Source organism: Cladosporium halotolerans (assembly GCF_011745625.1).
Source record: "Cladosporium halotolerans strain TM138-S3 chromosome Unknown Sca1, whole genome shotgun sequence".
Taxonomy (NCBI): Eukaryota; Fungi; Ascomycota; class Dothideomycetes; order Cladosporiales; family Cladosporiaceae; genus Cladosporium; species Cladosporium halotolerans.
The window spans coordinates 69,394-85,144 of NW_027191452.1; the positions used below are offsets into that span (position 1 = coordinate 69,394).

Below are 15,751 nucleotides of genomic sequence, written 5' to 3' on the forward strand. Positions count from 1 at the left end.
CTTGCTCGTCAATCACTGAGCAACATGTACGCATCGATCCAATACAACTACGCACAAACCCCTTTGACCAGGCTTGATATTATTGATTGCCTACGTAGCATGCCAGGAGGGTTGACCACCAGGATTTGAAGCCATCTCAAGCATCTATTAGTAAGACGACACGAGTCGTCGTCAGTGCCTGCTGCTTTCATGCGTGTCAGCCTTGGGAGACATCTCACTGCTTCATTGACAGGTGCTTCTTATCTGCATGCTCGCCGGCAGTCTTACGAGAGATGCGGACAATTCCAAAAAGCCGAACGCTCCGCCGCACCGACTTACGTCTCCTTCAGTGGTAGTGAAGGTGCCTACTCAATCTGGAGACAGTTGATATTTGCTTGTGTTGGGCGGTGACACCGTCCGCTGATGCTTTCGAGCGTTCCATCACAATACAAAGCTCCCGGAAAGCATGCCTCAATTCAACCCGTCCAACGAGAAGTCGACAGGCTATGAAGATGACTATAGATCTTGGGCCGACAGCAGCCTGCCACACTCCTTGACGCTCATGCCCGCAGGCCTGGAAGTGGTGTCCAGCAGATTGCCCAACATCAAAGCACCAGGTAGCGACAAAGAACTTTCGCCCGTCGAGACGCGAGGCGACAAACAAGCCTACTCACCAACCCAAGCGAGTGTGCTCTCCGAGAAGGAGGCTATCCGATCGTCGAACGATGCCACGGATATTGAGAAAGAGGCCGTCGAGCTGCATCCGGATGAACCGGCAGTACCATCGAGATCAGAAAAGAAACATCGGGTCATTTGTGGAATGAGAGCGAAAGTGTTTTGGATTTCGCTTGCATTGATGATCGTTGTGTTTTTGGTGGGCATTGGCCTAGGCATGGGCCTTCATGACTGGAAAAGTGATGATGGCAATGATGTTGCCGCTTCGAACTCGACGGTGGAATCATCGACTCTTTCTACACTGGGACCGTCATCAACAGCGATCGAGCGACACAGGGTTGCGTGACCAAGTTCTTTACAGCCTGCGTTTTTTTGCTAGCGGCCGTTAATGGATATCTTAACGACAGTGAACCCAGAATGATACAAAGTACGCCGACTCCAAAAATTCAGCAAGCGACCCTCTTCCAAAATTTTTTGGTATCACGAAATTTTCTCGCCGCCCTAATCTCAACCCGAACCTGCCCAGCGGTAGTGTTAGATCATAGTCCCCGTTCAAGCCGTGAATCATCGCTTCTGGGAGACATCTCCGACGACATCTCGTGAACAATGTGATGCGGTGGGGGTGATGCTTGCCGTGAGACATCACTCCCAAGCACCTCGGAGTTCGAGGAGAATCTACGAAATGTCAGCAATTTTAACGCTCGTCGTCCCATGCCAGGGGCTATGTACCTCATTTGCCTGTTTTGTGGGTCAGAATATGCCAGCCCGCCGAACGTCTCTGCCTGCCTCATCTCGGGGCTGACAATGTGCGGCGATCCATGGCCCTGTCCTGCAATTATCCCTCCGTCCGCTTCAATTGGACCCTGCGGTTTCATTTCTGGTGGGTATTGAGGAACGACTTGTGTGTACGCTGGGAGCCCGCTCGTGTGGCGATTGTACGGATCTTGAGGTGGCGGAGGTGCCGACGCTCTAGAGTGCTGTAATTGCTCAGAAAGCGTCTTGGAGCGGCCGAAAAAGTCTGCCGAGTCTGTTAGCTGGTTCATCCGATAGCTCGTGACCGAAAGCTGCCATTTGAGAAAGATCTGCGAAGTCGCTGGGACACGATGTTCGGCACACATAGCAGAGCCGTAACTTCGAGCAGACAAGTGGGACGCTTACTGCGATTTAGTCAGTAAACAAGCAAATTAAGTCGGCATAAAGTTACATAGTACTCACCAAAATAGGCCTCCCGCAAGAGCAAGTAAAGCAACTCCACCGATCACAATTCCTACAATCGCACCGGTGGAGAGACCCGAAGAGCCAGACCCTGAGTCTCCACCGTCATCAGAGGTTGCTGTTGCGGATGAAGCGGCCACACTTGTGGTGCTAGCACTAGTCGTAGGCGCCGAGTTTGTCACAGTCACTGTAGTGGCACTCTGCGCGAGATGCTCCATAGATGTGTAGGCGTCCGTAGGGAGGGGTTGACCCGGAGTCAGTACATAGTTCGCTTCCTGTCAAGATAATGAGTCCGTCAGATCGAGAACCTTGGCGTAACAGGATTTCTTACCCTGGCGACTTTGATCTGAGTTGCAATTGCGTGCTCCGCATCTGCGTTGATGGCGCCTATCATGCCCCATTGTACGCAACTGCCAGGCGCACCACAGTAGAAAAACGTCGGCGAGGTGTCGTTGATGGTCAAATTCCACACTGGGAGCTACAAAGCTCGTCAAAGACTGCAATGATCGGATGCTCCTTGATGTGCACTTGCACTTACAGTGCCCAGTTCGACATCCGTTGCGTTGGGAGACTGAACTTCGCTGTAGAACCCTTGGCCGGAGTGACCTTCAAGGTCTTCGTAGGGTATGCACGGGTAGCCATATTCCGCACGGATGACAGAGTGATTTCCAGGCCAGAATCTGAAAGACACGACATCACCAGGTAGAGCGTTGATGCTGTTGGGCGTGAATAGGTGCAATTCCTCGCTGACTGATATGAAATGCACAGTGATCTCTCCCTCTGGTGCGGTGGGAGTTGTACCGTTGATGGCGCCCGTCGCACCTTTGACGTCGTCTCCAAGGATGACGGGCGAGAGAGCTGAGAAGAGGGCCAGTAACCAGGTCGAGCGTAATGGGACCATGTTGCTGTTCCACACAAGGATAAATGCTCTAATACCAAATACTAGAGCGGAATAGATGGGATGTATGTACAGTGCTGGCGCGAAAACAAAGGAATGCAATGTCTCGCACGAGCTGCAAGGTAGTAAGAAGAGAGGGTATGCTCTGGACGCAAAAGCAATCAGACGCCTGTCACGCTGGCTTTGGAATTGGAAAGGACGAATCCCCGATCCGAAGTCCGATGAGATCGGCTAAAAAGGGAGGCAAAGGAGCGACTGAGTGAGCATTAGGTGACATTAACTTCGATATACCGATCTGCGTAGCCACATTCTCATGGCCGGCCAAGGTGGAGAGACCGAAGGAGGGGTGGCAATACACTGCTGAGCAGCTGGAAACCTTGGCCATTGGGTGGCTTTGCATGTCTGGGCAATGCATGCTCAGCTCATCGCTGCAGTCGCGGACATGAGGAAGATATCATAGCCGTATTGTAGGATTCTTAGCGGCTAGCCTCAGCCTTGCTTACGTGCGATTCGGACATGTCCCTGAGCTGACACTTGGGTATCGAACAGGACTTTGCTCCTAGACCTAGAGCTACAATTGTGTCTTGTCATTGTGGAGGAAAGAACAGCGTCTGACTTGACAACAGGTGGCGTGACCAAATGCTGTTTTGTGGTAGTAGAGCAACGAGGCGAGGAAGACACGAGGCTGAGGAGTGACTTTCAGCTGACACGGCACCGAGCTTGGCCGCTTAAGCATGGCGTGCCAAGGTTTGGGGGCGCATGCAGTAGCGGCCCTCGTTTTGCTGATGGACAAGTCTTACCAGGCTGCGGATGGCTATGTGCTTGCGTCTTCGTGAGGGTGATGATGTTGTTCGCTGGGGCTTAGTAGTTGCGGGCATCTGCCCAGCGACACAGCGAAGAAATCGACTCGTTAGCGCTTTCAATAGACAACTCCGTTGACCTAGCCTCAATGGCACTAAATCGAGATCGTGTGCCTCCCAAGTCGAGACTCGAGCACGCTCGTGTCATGCCTTCGGAACGTGAAGGTTCCGTGACCACGCTGTAGAGGGCGTCGATGGCGCCATGTCGCGCACTGGTGGACCGCTGCAAGCCTTGTGGTCTCTCCAAACGGCGTCCATTCAAGCTTTGGCGAAGACAATGTTCACGACCAGAAAGCAGGGCGGACATCGTTCACATGGTGTGCCGACCTCGCGTGCAAGGTCTTGTCTCGGCCAGGGCATTTCCAAGAGTAGCGTGAGGTCACATGTAAGTTTGGATAGGTGGAATGATGCAGTATCATGATGGTAAGATTTGTCTTGTTGTTCGGCAGCTGGTTGGAGTAATCCGGTGCATTGATATATCGAGGTTCCCCGACCATAATATAAGAGGTCTTCTTTTGCGATGTTGATGAGCAGGCATAGGAGTAGGGTGAAAGCCATGGCAGCATCACCAACACTCGTGACCCTACTCCTTATCGATAGGCGCAGCGAAGCCCCGCTGCGAATGGCTGCACCAAACTGCCGAAGTGGGCGAGTCGTGGAGGTGGGACAACACTCAGACTTTCTCAAAGGTCAGTCATTGATCTTCGCCATGCGCCGCACACACCCGCCACCACCGCCTCTGCACCACCTGCCTCGCAGCACTACGCTGCGTAGACCTCATCGCGGCCATGGATAGGATTCACGAGAAGATTGCGGCCCTGCCGCCCAACGCAAACTACTTCTCCCTCGAGTTCTTCCCGCCCAAGACCGCCCAAGGTTTCGCCAACCTTCATGCGCGTCTGGAGCGAATGGCGCATTCGCTGCGTCCGCTCTTCGTCAATGTCACCTGGGGCGCTGGTGGAAGTACCAGCGACAAGTCGCTTGCTCTGGCAGAATTGACGCAGCGCTCGCTCGGCCTGACCACGTGCCTGCATCTCACATGCACGAACATGTCGCGAAAGCTGGTGGACGAGGCTCTGGAGAAGGCAAAGAAGCTAGGTATTAGGAATATCCTGGCTCTCAGAGGAGACCCGCCTAGGAGTGAAGAGTACAGGGACGACAGCATACCGGGCGCGGACGAGGACGATAGCAACAAGGATTTTACATGGGCCGTCGATCTGGTGAAGTACATCAGGAAGCAGTATGGCGACTACTTCTGCGTTGGTGTAGCGGGATACCCTGAGGGTCACTCGGACCAGTCGCACCCTGAGCACCAATCTGTGGAACACGATCTGCCTTATCTCGTGGAGAAGACGAAAGCGGGAGCCGACTTCATCATGACACAGCTTTTCTACGATGTTAATGCTTTTGTTCGGTATGAGAAGACGTTGAGGGAACACGAGAGTGGCGTGTTCAAGACGATCCCTATCATTCCTGGCCTCATGCCTGTGCAGAGCTACCAAATTCTCCGCCGAACCACGAAACTGAGCCACGCGAACCTGCCTGAGGACATCCTGAGGCGCCTGGACGAGGTCAAGGGAGATGATGATGCTGTCAAGAGAGTGGGCGTGGATATTTTGAGCGAGATGGTCGAGACTATGAAGACAGCTGCGCCTGGACCCGGACCCAAGGGCTTCCACTTCTACACACTCAACCTGGAGAAGGCTGTGGCGAAGATCCTGGAGCGCACAAACCTTATCCCTCCCTACAAGCACACGGTCCTTGGGGCGGACAAGATTGCTGGTGTCGAGCAAGCGATCGCAGAAGAAGAGACTGACGGCTTCTTAGTCGTTGAGAATGGCCCAAGGCGCAGAAGCAGGCGCCAGTCCTCCATCGTGAACGGACAGCCCGCCAACCGCGTTGTTGTGTCGCGTGACAGAGCATCGAGTTCGAGTTCCAGCCGCCGTGCCGCTCTTGAGGTTCTCGAAGACGAAGCTGGCGTGCCTGCCGAGAAGGTCGATTCACGCGTCCACACCCTCGCCATCTCCGGTGGCCAGGGCGAGCTGGGTCGCGAAGCAACATGGGACGATTTCCCCAACGGCCGATGGGGTGACGCGCGCTCGCCCGCCTTCGGTGAAATCGACGGTTACGGTGTTTCCCTGCACGTTAGCATCCCCGACGCAACGCGCCTCTGGGGATACCCCGTCGACGCCGGCGACATCAACGCCATTTTCCGCCGCCACCTCGAGGGCCAGATCGACGCCATCCCCTGGTCAGAAGAAGGCCTCTCGCCCGAAACCCTCACCATCAAGCCCCAGCTCCTCTCCCTCATCAACAAGGGCTGGTGGACCGTCGCCTCGCAGCCGGCCGTCAACGGCGTGCGCAGCTCCGATCCGATCTTCGGCTGGGGCCCGCAGAACGGCTTTGTCTTCCAGAAGCCCTTCGTCGAGTTCTTCCTGCCCGCCTCGGACTGGAAGCGGCTCAAGCCGCTCCTTGACGCCGACGACCAGGTCACGTACTTCGCCGGCAACGGCTCGGGCGCGCTCGAGGCCACGGACGAGGAGAGCGTCAACCCGGTCACGTGGGGCTCGTTCACGGGGAAGGAGATCGTCACGCCCACTATCATCGAGGCGGTGAGTTTCAAGGCCTGGCGGGAGGAGGCGTTCGGCATCTGGGCTGAATGGCAGCGTGTCTATCCCGTCGGCACTGCGACGAGCAAGCTGCTCGAGCGCGTGAGGAAGGATTACTGGCTTGTCAGTATCATTCATCATGGATTCTTGGAGGAGGGTGCGCTGTGGGATGCGCTGATTGCTGCTTGAGGCTCCAGGCAGGTGGCTTAGGATGATTGGGAATAGCACGAGGCACACGGAGTCAATGGCGTTTTGGTGAGAATGAATGATTCGATTCAGCCACGGAATGGGTCATGCAGTGCATTTGTCCCCGGCCAGGGGCGGGAAGGGGCGGAGCATGGATTTGCATGCAGCGCGGGCGTTTTTGATATCTATCTGACAGATTGAATTGCAATCATCGAGTTCTCTGCATCAACCGTCTTTCTCAGCAAAACCCTTTCCCTCAAGGTCCCCGGCATCCTCGCTCGCGTCCGGCGCCACTGGCGTTTCAACGCCGCTGCTGTCGTAGGTGTTGAAAGCGGTCGGGTTCTTCTTCGCCTCGCCGGGGCCTTCGGAGCGGAACTGGTATCCTCTCACCCTGCTTGCTGTTAGTGCTCTCTTCGGTTTCGAACGTAAATGGGTCTAAAATGCTCACCTTGGCCCCTGACCTGTCTTCTCTGGCAGCTCAGGCTCGTAGCAGCGCGTGAAAGTGTCGATGTCTTTCTCAAACGTGCCCGCCGCTATCGACGATCGGATGGCCGCGAAGAACTGATCGATCACGTGGTGGTTGTGGATCTGGAGAAGCACCCATCCAAGCATTTCTTTGGCGGCCAGCAGATGCTGTAAGTATGCTCGGTGGTGGTCGGTGCAGGCGTAGCAGGTACATCCTTCTCGAAGCGGGCTGAGATCGGTCGCGTGGGATGTAGTCCAGAGATCGATGCCTAAAGAAAGAGGGGTTGGAGGGATCTGTTTTGGGCCTGGGAAGGTGAAATCGAGTGCGATGCCGGCGTCCGTTACTACACTGACGAACGGCATGGTGATGACGTCTACGCCATTCGCGATTTGACGAAGGACTGCCCTCGGCGTAGCAACTTCTGTCAAGTCCAGACGCGGCAGATGTGCTATTTCGTCGGGAAGGTCCTCCAAGGTAACCGAGCTGTAGATTGCCAGTCCCGCCACATCGTTCTGCAATTCTTCGGCCAGAGTGTCGATGTAGAACTGCTGCTTCGCGCAAGAGAGTGGTATGAGAGGCGCGAACAACTTCCCTTGCCCTTCAAACCCAGCCTGTCCAGCGTTCCTCTTCCTGCGAGCAACATGGTCCTGTAGCCATTCAATGCTCCTGTCCGTCGCCTTGACGATCCTCTTGCTTCCCAGGGCCCTCCCATAGGGTATATCACCCAGACCGATAACGATGTCTGCGCCCAGCTTCTCCACAGACTCCGCATATTCCTCAGCCTTCAAGAGTTTGAATCCGACGAGCGTCGATACCGCGATTGAGTCATTGGTATTGCTGGTCGCGGGCGGGGCTATGACTGGAGGCGTCCGTCTCGCCCCAAGAACAAGCAGGCTCTTGTCTGGCAGCGCGGTGAATCGGCGAAGGCGAGATGAGCCATCGGGAGGCTTAAAAAGGTATAAGGGCGGTACTTTGCGTTCTATGACTTCACATGGCTGTGTAAGTAGGATTGTCAGCGCGTTGGCGCGAGAGGGACGGTGTTGGGGAGGCACATACAGTCTTCTAGAGGAGTGTATACGCCTTGTATGCTAGTCAGACTTGCGTAGTTGTCCTGAGAAAGGTGGGGCACGACGCCGCGGGAGGTCAGGCCAATGTAGTGAGGTGTTTCGATAGCATTGCGGCCAGGCAGGGTCAAACGGCCGAGACGCGGTGCGAGGGTGTTGGAGGTGGATTTGACGACGGTGAACATGTCCTCGGATGACTGGCCCGTATTCAGCGTAGCCATCGTTCCAAGAGGGTCAGCGCATGATTTGAAATGCCAAGTGCAAGTGAGGACGGAAATATTCAAGGCCGCCAGCGCAACACGCGACAGTCGCGAGGGGACACCAATTTGGCGATCACTGCCTCAAACCCCACCAAGCGGCTGGCTGTCCCACCTCCACTACCGGAGTCCTCTTTCAGCTTGACTCAGCCGCTCGTGCGATCGAGGTGGGTATTCTAGAAGCAGCATTTTGTGTGATAGACATGTTCACTGACATATTGTGTCGAATCAGCAACAAAGAACGATTGTCGCACGTACAGCTCCGTTGAGACGATGGATGACACGAACGATCAAAAAGAAGGGAAGGTCTACGAGCTGGACTCCCAGTCAATCGCCACAACGACTCTCTCGTCCCCCTCGAGTGCTCACCCCTTCCGTGTGTCCAGCTACGCACCAGGCCAGCAACAGCAACAGCACCAAGTCTATCGCAGTCCTCAAGCAGGCCCATACCGCATGTCCACCCAGACTCTCCAAAGCGAAGCCGGACCCGCCACCCTGTCGAAGCGCGGGAAACTTCTCGTCTTCGAAGGTCTCGATCGCAGCGGCAAATCAACCCAATGTGCGCTCCTCGTCGAACGCCTGCGTGAACGCGGCGACCGCGTCGAGCACGTGCGCTTTCCCAACCGGTCGACTCCGATCGGCCAGATGATCAACTCGTACCTTGCCGGCGAGAGCGAAGTCGAAGACCACGTTGTGCATTTGCTGTTCTCCGCGAACAGGTGGGAGATGGCGCCTCAGATCACACGCTGGATTGCAGAGGGTGTCACCGTAGTCGTCGACCGGTACTACTACTCTGGCTGCGTCTACTCCGCTGCGAAGCAAATTCCCGGCCTCGGTCTGGAATGGGCACGGCATCCTGATGTCGGGCTACCGCGTCCAGACCTATGCATCTTCCTGGACGTGAGCCCGGAGACCGCGAGTCAAAGGGGTGGCTTTGGCGTAGAGAAGTATGAGCAGACCGATTTCCAGGCGAGAGTCAGGGAGCTTTTCGAGGTCATGTGGAGGCACCCAGATGAGGAGAACGATGTTGTCGTAGTTAATGCTGATCGGGGTATGGAGGACGTGGAGAGGACTATCCAGAAATGGGCCAGACTGGCTTCGGAGCGGGTTGATAAGCAGGATCTCGCCCTCGGAACTGTGAGGCCATGGTAGGGATGAGGATAATGTCTATTTGTGTGACTGGCAGGCAGTACTTGAATCTCACATCCTGTAAATGCTTTCACAATGTATTTCCGAAGAAAGGTCCGTGACGTCGCCATTGTTACGCCAATCTCATTCACGAAGCGTCAGACTTGTGTCTTGTTTTCGACTCAATGCACGACACGCGGCATTGACCGAAAATATCAGCATCTAGAAAAACTTAAACTATCCTTGAAATCTTCTAGAGTCGTGATAGCTCCAAAACATTGTTGTCGTTGGCGCCAGATCACAAGACGGGACACGGGCAGCAACCCCAACCCTAACCCTGACAACCCTGAAGCTTTCATCAGCATCGCGGACGTCGGACCCGCAACGCATCGCCCATCTCAGGGGAGCCACAATTGCAATACAGGCTCTTAAGGTTGTACACATCAAGTGAAACGATCCAATTCGGCCTGAATGAACTTTGTAAGTAAGCCATAATGGTATTTGGACGACACCTCTTAGTTTTGCAAACCAACAGCGGATGCGATAGTGCGGAAACCACTATTAGCACCCTCGACTCTTAGAAATACGAACGGGTATAGTACAATATGTTACGATCCGCCTCAGTTCCAATATCCTCTTTTAGTTGCTCCAATATACCGTCAAATAGTAAAAGCCAGGTGGATGAATTCTAGACTCTCTTCACCAGAACCCAAAAGTCTTCATGAAACCGGCAGCAGCAGCGCCAGAATAAGCATTCTGGACGAAACCAAGGCGTATCAGATTCAACACACCTCAAGATGTCTGTCCGACCTGTCGGGAAGCTCCTGCTTGACCCATTCCGAAATTCTCGAGACAGCCTGCATGACGTCGTTCAGATGCGACTGGAAGAAGCCCTGCAACTGAGAGGGCGTGAACGTGTCTTCGGGAATCTCCGCCGCGAACCTCGCTGCCAGCATCCTCAGTTGCTCGAGCGAGATGTGCTCGTCCAGGCTGTCCGATTTCTCGGAGGATTGGCGAGCCCAGCTTAGCAGATCAGGAGCAAACATGCGCATGAACATTTGCTCAGCGGAGGCTTTGCTGATGTTGCCCAGATAAAGCTTGAAGTCAACGCGGCCAGGGCGTGTGAGTGCGCTGTCGAGTTGGTCAGGCTTGTTGGTTGTCATGATGACCAGTCTGCCTTCCTGAGACCCGACGCCATCAAGAACGTTGAGTAGCCCGGAAAGAGTTACATTCGAAATACTTGGAGTGGCAGATCTCTCGCTCGCGCTGTCACAAATCGAACGCTCCAGGCGTTGCTCCCGCCCAGCCCAAACAGCATCGATGTCCTCCAAAAGCACAATACATCTAGGCGGTATTTCTTGGAACATCTGCTCGAGATCGCCATCATTCGCTATGCTGGGGACTTTGACCTCGTACAGATCAAGCCCAAATTCTCCAGCGAGGGCGGTGGAGAGGGATGATTTGCCAGTGCCGGGAGGTCCATAGAAGAGGTAGCCTCTACGATAGGGCATACTGCGGCTTTGATAAAGCTTTTTCGTCCTTGGATCGAGATAGTTCCGAATATCAGAGAGCAGATTGTGCTTAACTTTGTCGTCAAAGTGAACTGTCTCCAGTCGTCGTAAAGGTTTGCGATATTTCGGTTTCCAAGACAATCCAAAGCGGTCCCTGGCGTATATAATGACATAGAATTGGGCTTTGCTATCAGCGATCTCTCGACACTTGTTGATGAATGCTCTAATCGGAGTCGCCGAGAGTCCCAGACAACTGATCGTCAATTCCTCACCCCCAACGCCATCGTAGGTCGGATCCTGCATTCCAGCGGTAAAGCTGTCCAACGAGCGGCTGACACCGAAAAGAGTTTTCCCGTACCAGAACCATTCGGATCGCCAATGAGGAAAGTACTGTACAGCTCGCGGCGTTTTCTTCAAGTGAGACCCTGCTTCAAGATCTCGGCCCACCTCCGTACGGGCTGTCTGAAATCGCATGTGTCGAGGTTCGACGACATTCTCGAGTATCCAGCTGCTGACGCTTCGGTTCAGAGGATCTCCTGGGGGTATGGTGACGGAGGCAATGAAGAAGCGTTTCACCCAAGTTGCAGCCGATTGCCACGCGCTGTGGAAGAAACGAAAAGCAGCCGGCACGATTCCAACAACAGCAAGGATTGAGCCGAAATGAGTGAAATCCAGTTCATGTAAGCGGGCGGCCAGAGTAGTTTTCAGAAAGCCAAAAGATTGTGCTCGCGAGTCGAGGAGATTGGCCGCTCCGCCGGCATGGAACGGCTGCGACATGGCAGCCTAAAAGTAGAAAACAGGAAGCATTACGAATCAAGTCATAAACGAACGAAAAGAATGTATATTACACAAGATAGAAAGGTGCTTATGGTGGGATGGCCCCTATAGCGGTTGAACAGGCGAGGATGGAGGGCTGCAGCACAAGACTTTGGCCGGATGGTTGCGAGTCGGCAGGGGAAAATTCGAGGAAGGTCAACCGACTTTCCGCCTTCGGCAAGCCGACGTCGGCGTTTGTGCCCCGCCGTGCCCGCGATGATTGTTAATACATCATCAATTTTCCAGCAGATAAGGCATCGATGACCCGCGCGCGTTCTTTGCGGATACACGACAATAATCACGCGCATATGCAAAATGTCGTTGAAGGATATCAAGCACATCACGCTCGTGTTATCTGGCAAAGGCGGTGTTGGCAAGTCGAGCGTAACATCGCAGCTCGCCCTCACACTCTCGCTACAAGGCCATTCTGTTGGCGTTCTGGACATCGACCTGACCGGCCCTTCGATACCGCGGTTCTTCGGGATTGAAAGCGAAAAGGTGAAGCAAGCGCCTGGAGGATGGATACCCGTGCCTGTTCATGAAGCGAGGAAGGCTTCAGGCGAGGACGCGCAAGGGATCGAGGGCAAAGAGCTTGGGAGCCTGCGTTGCATGTCTTTGGGCTTTCTCCTGGCCAACAGAGGGGATGCAGTTGTATGGCGTGGTCCGAAAAAGACGGCGATGGTGCGACAATTCCTCTCGGATGTACACTGGGGTCCCATGGATTACTTGTTGATCGATACACCGCCTGGCACAAGTGACGAGCACATTTCTTTGGTCGAAACGCTTTTGAAACAGGCTACACCAGAGCAACTTGCAGGCGCTGTCATCGTGACTACTCCACAAGCCATCAGTATCAGCGATGTACGAAAAGAGATCAACTTCTGCCGTAAGACAAACGTGTCTGTGCTAGGCGTAGTTGAGAATATGGCCGGGTTTGTCTGTCCGAATTGCTCGGAATGCACAAATGTTTTCTCAAAAGGCGGAGGAGAAGTGATGGCCAAAGAGTTTGATGTACCCTTCATGGGTAGCGTCCCGATCGACCCAATGTTCATTCGGTTGATCGAAGAAGGCAGGAAGCCTGTGTATCCGCAGGGTACCGTGGTAGAAGGAAAGGACCTCGCTGGCGAAATCAACGAAGGGGCAGTTCAAGATGACGGGTTATTGGTGGACAAATACACGGCCTGCTCGCTCTGCCCGATCTTCGACGGCATGGTGAAGAAGTTGGTGTCCAAAATTGAGGGATGAGCCGGAGAAAGAAGCATATTGACAACCCACAACAAATTTACCTGCCCTGATCGCCTGGTGTGAGCCTCGGTCTTGAAGAGCGGATTAATGCAGAGACACGGTGCATATCATCGCCATCGGAAGAGAGGAAAAGACCCCCCCAGCGTTGACATACAGCTGCACTACCCAAACACACCGGCTCCTCTGTTCACTCAAGCCTCTCATTCGATCTCCCAGCTTCCACACCATCCCTTCATACCAACCTCGGCTCAGAAACCTGACCTCATCGCTGCCATACCGGCCCACTTTCGGCCCATGCTCGGCCTGTCGCCGCTCGACCCACTTTGGCTCAAAAAAATCAGCAAAAATCGGACAAGATGGCCTAATGAGCCCCCACTTCTCTGACACAGCTCCTTAACCCTGCCGTCGCCCCTTCATCTCATCAATCAAAGCCCTTGCCGGGGTAGCTCAATCGGTAGAGCGTGTGGCTCTTATGGGATGATTCACTTACAGGGCCTCTGGCTCTCACGTGATGTCTACAAGAGATCAACCTCAAGGTCGTGGGTTCGAGCCCCACCTTCGGCTATTCCTATATCAAAGCTCAGAGAGACCTTCCTTTTTGCATTTTGGCACGAGAACGGGTACTTGGTTCCGGCCCTAAGTCTCGACGTCGCACCGCAGGACTCGCAGCCCACGAGGTCGGGTAAGTTTGATTGGAATGTAAATGGGGTGGTGCGACCTCCTGCGCTCATCACGCTCGGTCCGAGACTCGGAACGTGCTGGAAGCCGGACGCGATGCCGACATCAGAGTTATTACGACCATTCTTCCTATCTGGAATCTTTGCACTGCCCTAGTTGGGATTAATTGTGCAAGGGAGGAAATGTCTGGAGCCTCCATCATTGGCTGACCTTACTTTCTCGGCCCTCTACGTCTCTCTGGTTCAAAGCTTGTTCATGAATCGAGTGTTGTGTCTTCTCCGTCCATCCTGCATGGCCGCTACGTACCTCACTGCACACTCATTCCTCTCATGCCAATTTCGGAAATCTCATCTGATACCTCACTTTGACATCAGCACGAATCGCGATGCATTCCTTGGCCCGAAGCTCCAGCAAGTCATGCGCTGCTTCGATGAACGAGACTCAGAGCGTGGAGCTGGACTAAGGTAACTGCCACGATCCACGATTGATTGCGGCAAAAAGAGCGAATGTTGGGTTCTTCAGTCCTCTGGTTCATCGATAAATCATCACATCAATCAGTCGTGATCCGGACCTACGGCTGAAAAAGATTCCGCAATAATGCCCTATGAGAGCTTGATGACGTTGCTCATTTCAGTGCACACCATCCACAGAAGTTTGTTGTGATCGGCCCACTTCCGTATGGTTTCTTCATCTCATGCCCGCGTGTTTGTTGTGAACACAGTCCATGCCACAGTGAACTTTCTGTCGATGCACATAACATTCACGCGTTCATAATGCCAGCATGTTGCGAGGGGGAACGCGTCTCGAGCATTACCTCCGTCTGCCACCGTTTCCCTGGTCACCGTTGCCATGCAACCCATCTCCTTGCCTACGCTATGGCGTCTGTCGGCTTTCTTTGCCATCTTTCCTCGGACCGGAGTGAACGCCCAGTCGGGCCCTTCACCGGGTATGATCCTTCGGCCAGCTTACCGAAATCATGGGTGAAGACTGACTTCAGTGTAGTTTGCGATGGCTCTGTCACAGTCACCTTTGTTCCGCCGCCGTTTACGGTCACGGTATTCACAACGGGAATCTTCAATACTTCAGCGGATATTCCATCTTTGAGTGGAATTCCGAGTGGATCGCCTAGCTTGACATTGTCCGCCTCCGAACCCACACTCGATTTGCCAAGCGACACAACATTGTTGACCGGCCTCCCGTCATATCCGCTATCCGATGCAACTAGTCTAGCCACTCCGTCAATATCAATTTCACCAGCAGCTAGCTTGTCGATCCCTACGATTTCCACCAGTCTCAACACAGATCTATCGGTATCGATCTCTGGGAATATTCCTTCACAACTTTCAACGACACCCACAATATCAACCGACCTGCCGTTGAGTATATCCACAATTTCTGTAGATTTGACAGCATCAGCACCGTCTATTATCTTGAACACAAACCCGACGTTGTCTGCATCGATCAGTCTGCCAACAGGAACTACTCTACAGGTGTGTTGACATCCTATCATTCTTCAATCGCGGTCTACTGACTTACGAAAGTTAAGCTCGTTGTCCGGCGTGCCAGGGACGTCTGTGACCTTGCCGGACGCGTCCCTCAACTCTACTCTGATAACTCTGGCTCAGAGCTCACCAACGTTGTCTCTGAACTCTCAGCTGCCGTCTCTGACCTCAGTGACGCTGTCATTGACGATCATTCCAAGCGGTCTGAGCACGTCGCTCGAGATCCCAACTGGGCAGAGTATATCGTTGAGCTCCGTAACTGTGTCACCAAGCTTGCCCAGCATTTCACTTAGCGCCTCTACTGGATTGCCGGATCTGGGCCTCTCAGCCTCAAGGACGAGCTCCGTATCGGTCCCTTCCGTCTCGTTACGCATTACGAATCCACCAATACCCACTGCTACCACACTCAGTCTGCTGTCTTGCCCGGATGACAATGGTCTGAACTATTTGTCGCCAGGCGGCAAATCCTTCCAGCTCGAATGTGGTGTCGAACGTCTCGGTAACGTGATATCGCAAGCACTCGAGCCGAATCTCCAAACATGCATTGACTCTTGCGACGACGTATCTGAATGTGTGGGTGTATCTTACATTCCTGCCAGTGGCTTGTGCTCTTATAAGGATGGCATCACCTCAAATACGCTTCCGAACAACAATGGCATATC

The 15,751-nt window shown here is 53.9% G+C and overlaps 6 protein-coding genes across 6 annotated transcripts; 3 read left to right on the forward strand and 3 right to left on the reverse strand.

Moving 5' to 3' along the window:
* Positions 1–1,865: 1,865 nt before the first annotated feature.
* On the reverse strand, positions 1,866–3,051 carry WHR41_00027 (uncharacterized protein; the record flags this gene model as incomplete). Its single annotated transcript, XM_069368633.1, has 3 exons — positions 2,408–3,051; positions 2,201–2,347; positions 1,866–2,144 (listed from the first exon to the last, which is right to left on the reverse strand). The coding sequence occupies exons 1-3, from the start codon at positions 2,768–2,770 to the stop codon at positions 1,866–1,868; spliced, it is 789 nt and encodes a 262-aa protein (XP_069234398.1). The 5' UTR covers positions 2,771–3,051.
* Positions 3,052–4,415: 1,364 nt separating this feature from the next.
* WHR41_00028 (uncharacterized protein) lies at positions 4,416–6,425 on the forward strand (the record flags this gene model as incomplete). Its single annotated transcript, XM_069368634.1, has 1 exon — positions 4,416–6,425. One exon carries the CDS (start codon positions 4,416–4,418, stop codon positions 6,423–6,425), a length of 2,010 nt encoding a protein of 669 aa, XP_069234393.1.
* A 61-nt stretch (positions 6,426–6,486) lies between these two features.
* WHR41_00029 (uncharacterized protein) lies at positions 6,487–8,240 on the reverse strand. Its single transcript, XM_069368635.1, has 3 exons — positions 7,945–8,240; positions 6,871–7,873; positions 6,487–6,813 (listed from the first exon to the last, which is right to left on the reverse strand). The coding sequence occupies exons 1-3, from the start codon at positions 8,171–8,173 to the stop codon at positions 6,648–6,650; spliced, it is 1,398 nt and encodes a 465-aa protein (XP_069234394.1). The 5' UTR covers positions 8,174–8,240; the 3' UTR covers positions 6,487–6,647.
* Positions 8,241–8,482: 242 nt separating this feature from the next.
* On the forward strand, positions 8,483–9,361 carry WHR41_00030 (uncharacterized protein; the record flags this gene model as incomplete). The annotated part of the gene is made up of 1 exon (XM_069368636.1): positions 8,483–9,361. One exon carries the CDS (start codon positions 8,483–8,485, stop codon positions 9,359–9,361), a length of 879 nt encoding a protein of 292 aa, XP_069234157.1.
* Positions 9,362–10,119: 758 nt separating this feature from the next.
* Positions 10,120–11,625, reverse strand: WHR41_00031 (uncharacterized protein; the record flags this gene model as incomplete). Its single annotated transcript, XM_069368637.1, has 1 exon — positions 10,120–11,625. The coding sequence occupies one exon, from the start codon at positions 11,623–11,625 to the stop codon at positions 10,120–10,122; it is 1,506 nt and encodes a 501-aa protein (XP_069234156.1).
* A 354-nt stretch (positions 11,626–11,979) lies between these two features.
* Positions 11,980–12,909, forward strand: CFD1 (Cytosolic Fe-S cluster assembly factor CFD1; the record flags this gene model as incomplete). Its single annotated transcript, XM_069368638.1, has 1 exon — positions 11,980–12,909. One exon carries the CDS (start codon positions 11,980–11,982, stop codon positions 12,907–12,909), a length of 930 nt encoding a protein of 309 aa, XP_069234155.1.
* Between the last annotated feature and the right edge of the window lie 2,842 nt (positions 12,910–15,751).

Coding starts and splice junctions, on each gene's coding strand:
- WHR41_00029 (XM_069368635.1), bottom strand. CDS start 8,173: ATGGCTACGCTGAATACGGGCCAGTCATCCGAGGACATGTTCACCGTC. Junction 7,874..7,944: donor ATACACTCCTCTAGAAGACT/GTATGTGCCTCC, acceptor AGCCATGTGAAG/TCATAGAACGCAAAGTACCG. Junction 6,814..6,870: donor AAGACAGGTCAGGGGCCAAG/GTGAGCATTTTA, acceptor AACAGCAAGCAG/GGTGAGAGGATACCAGTTCC.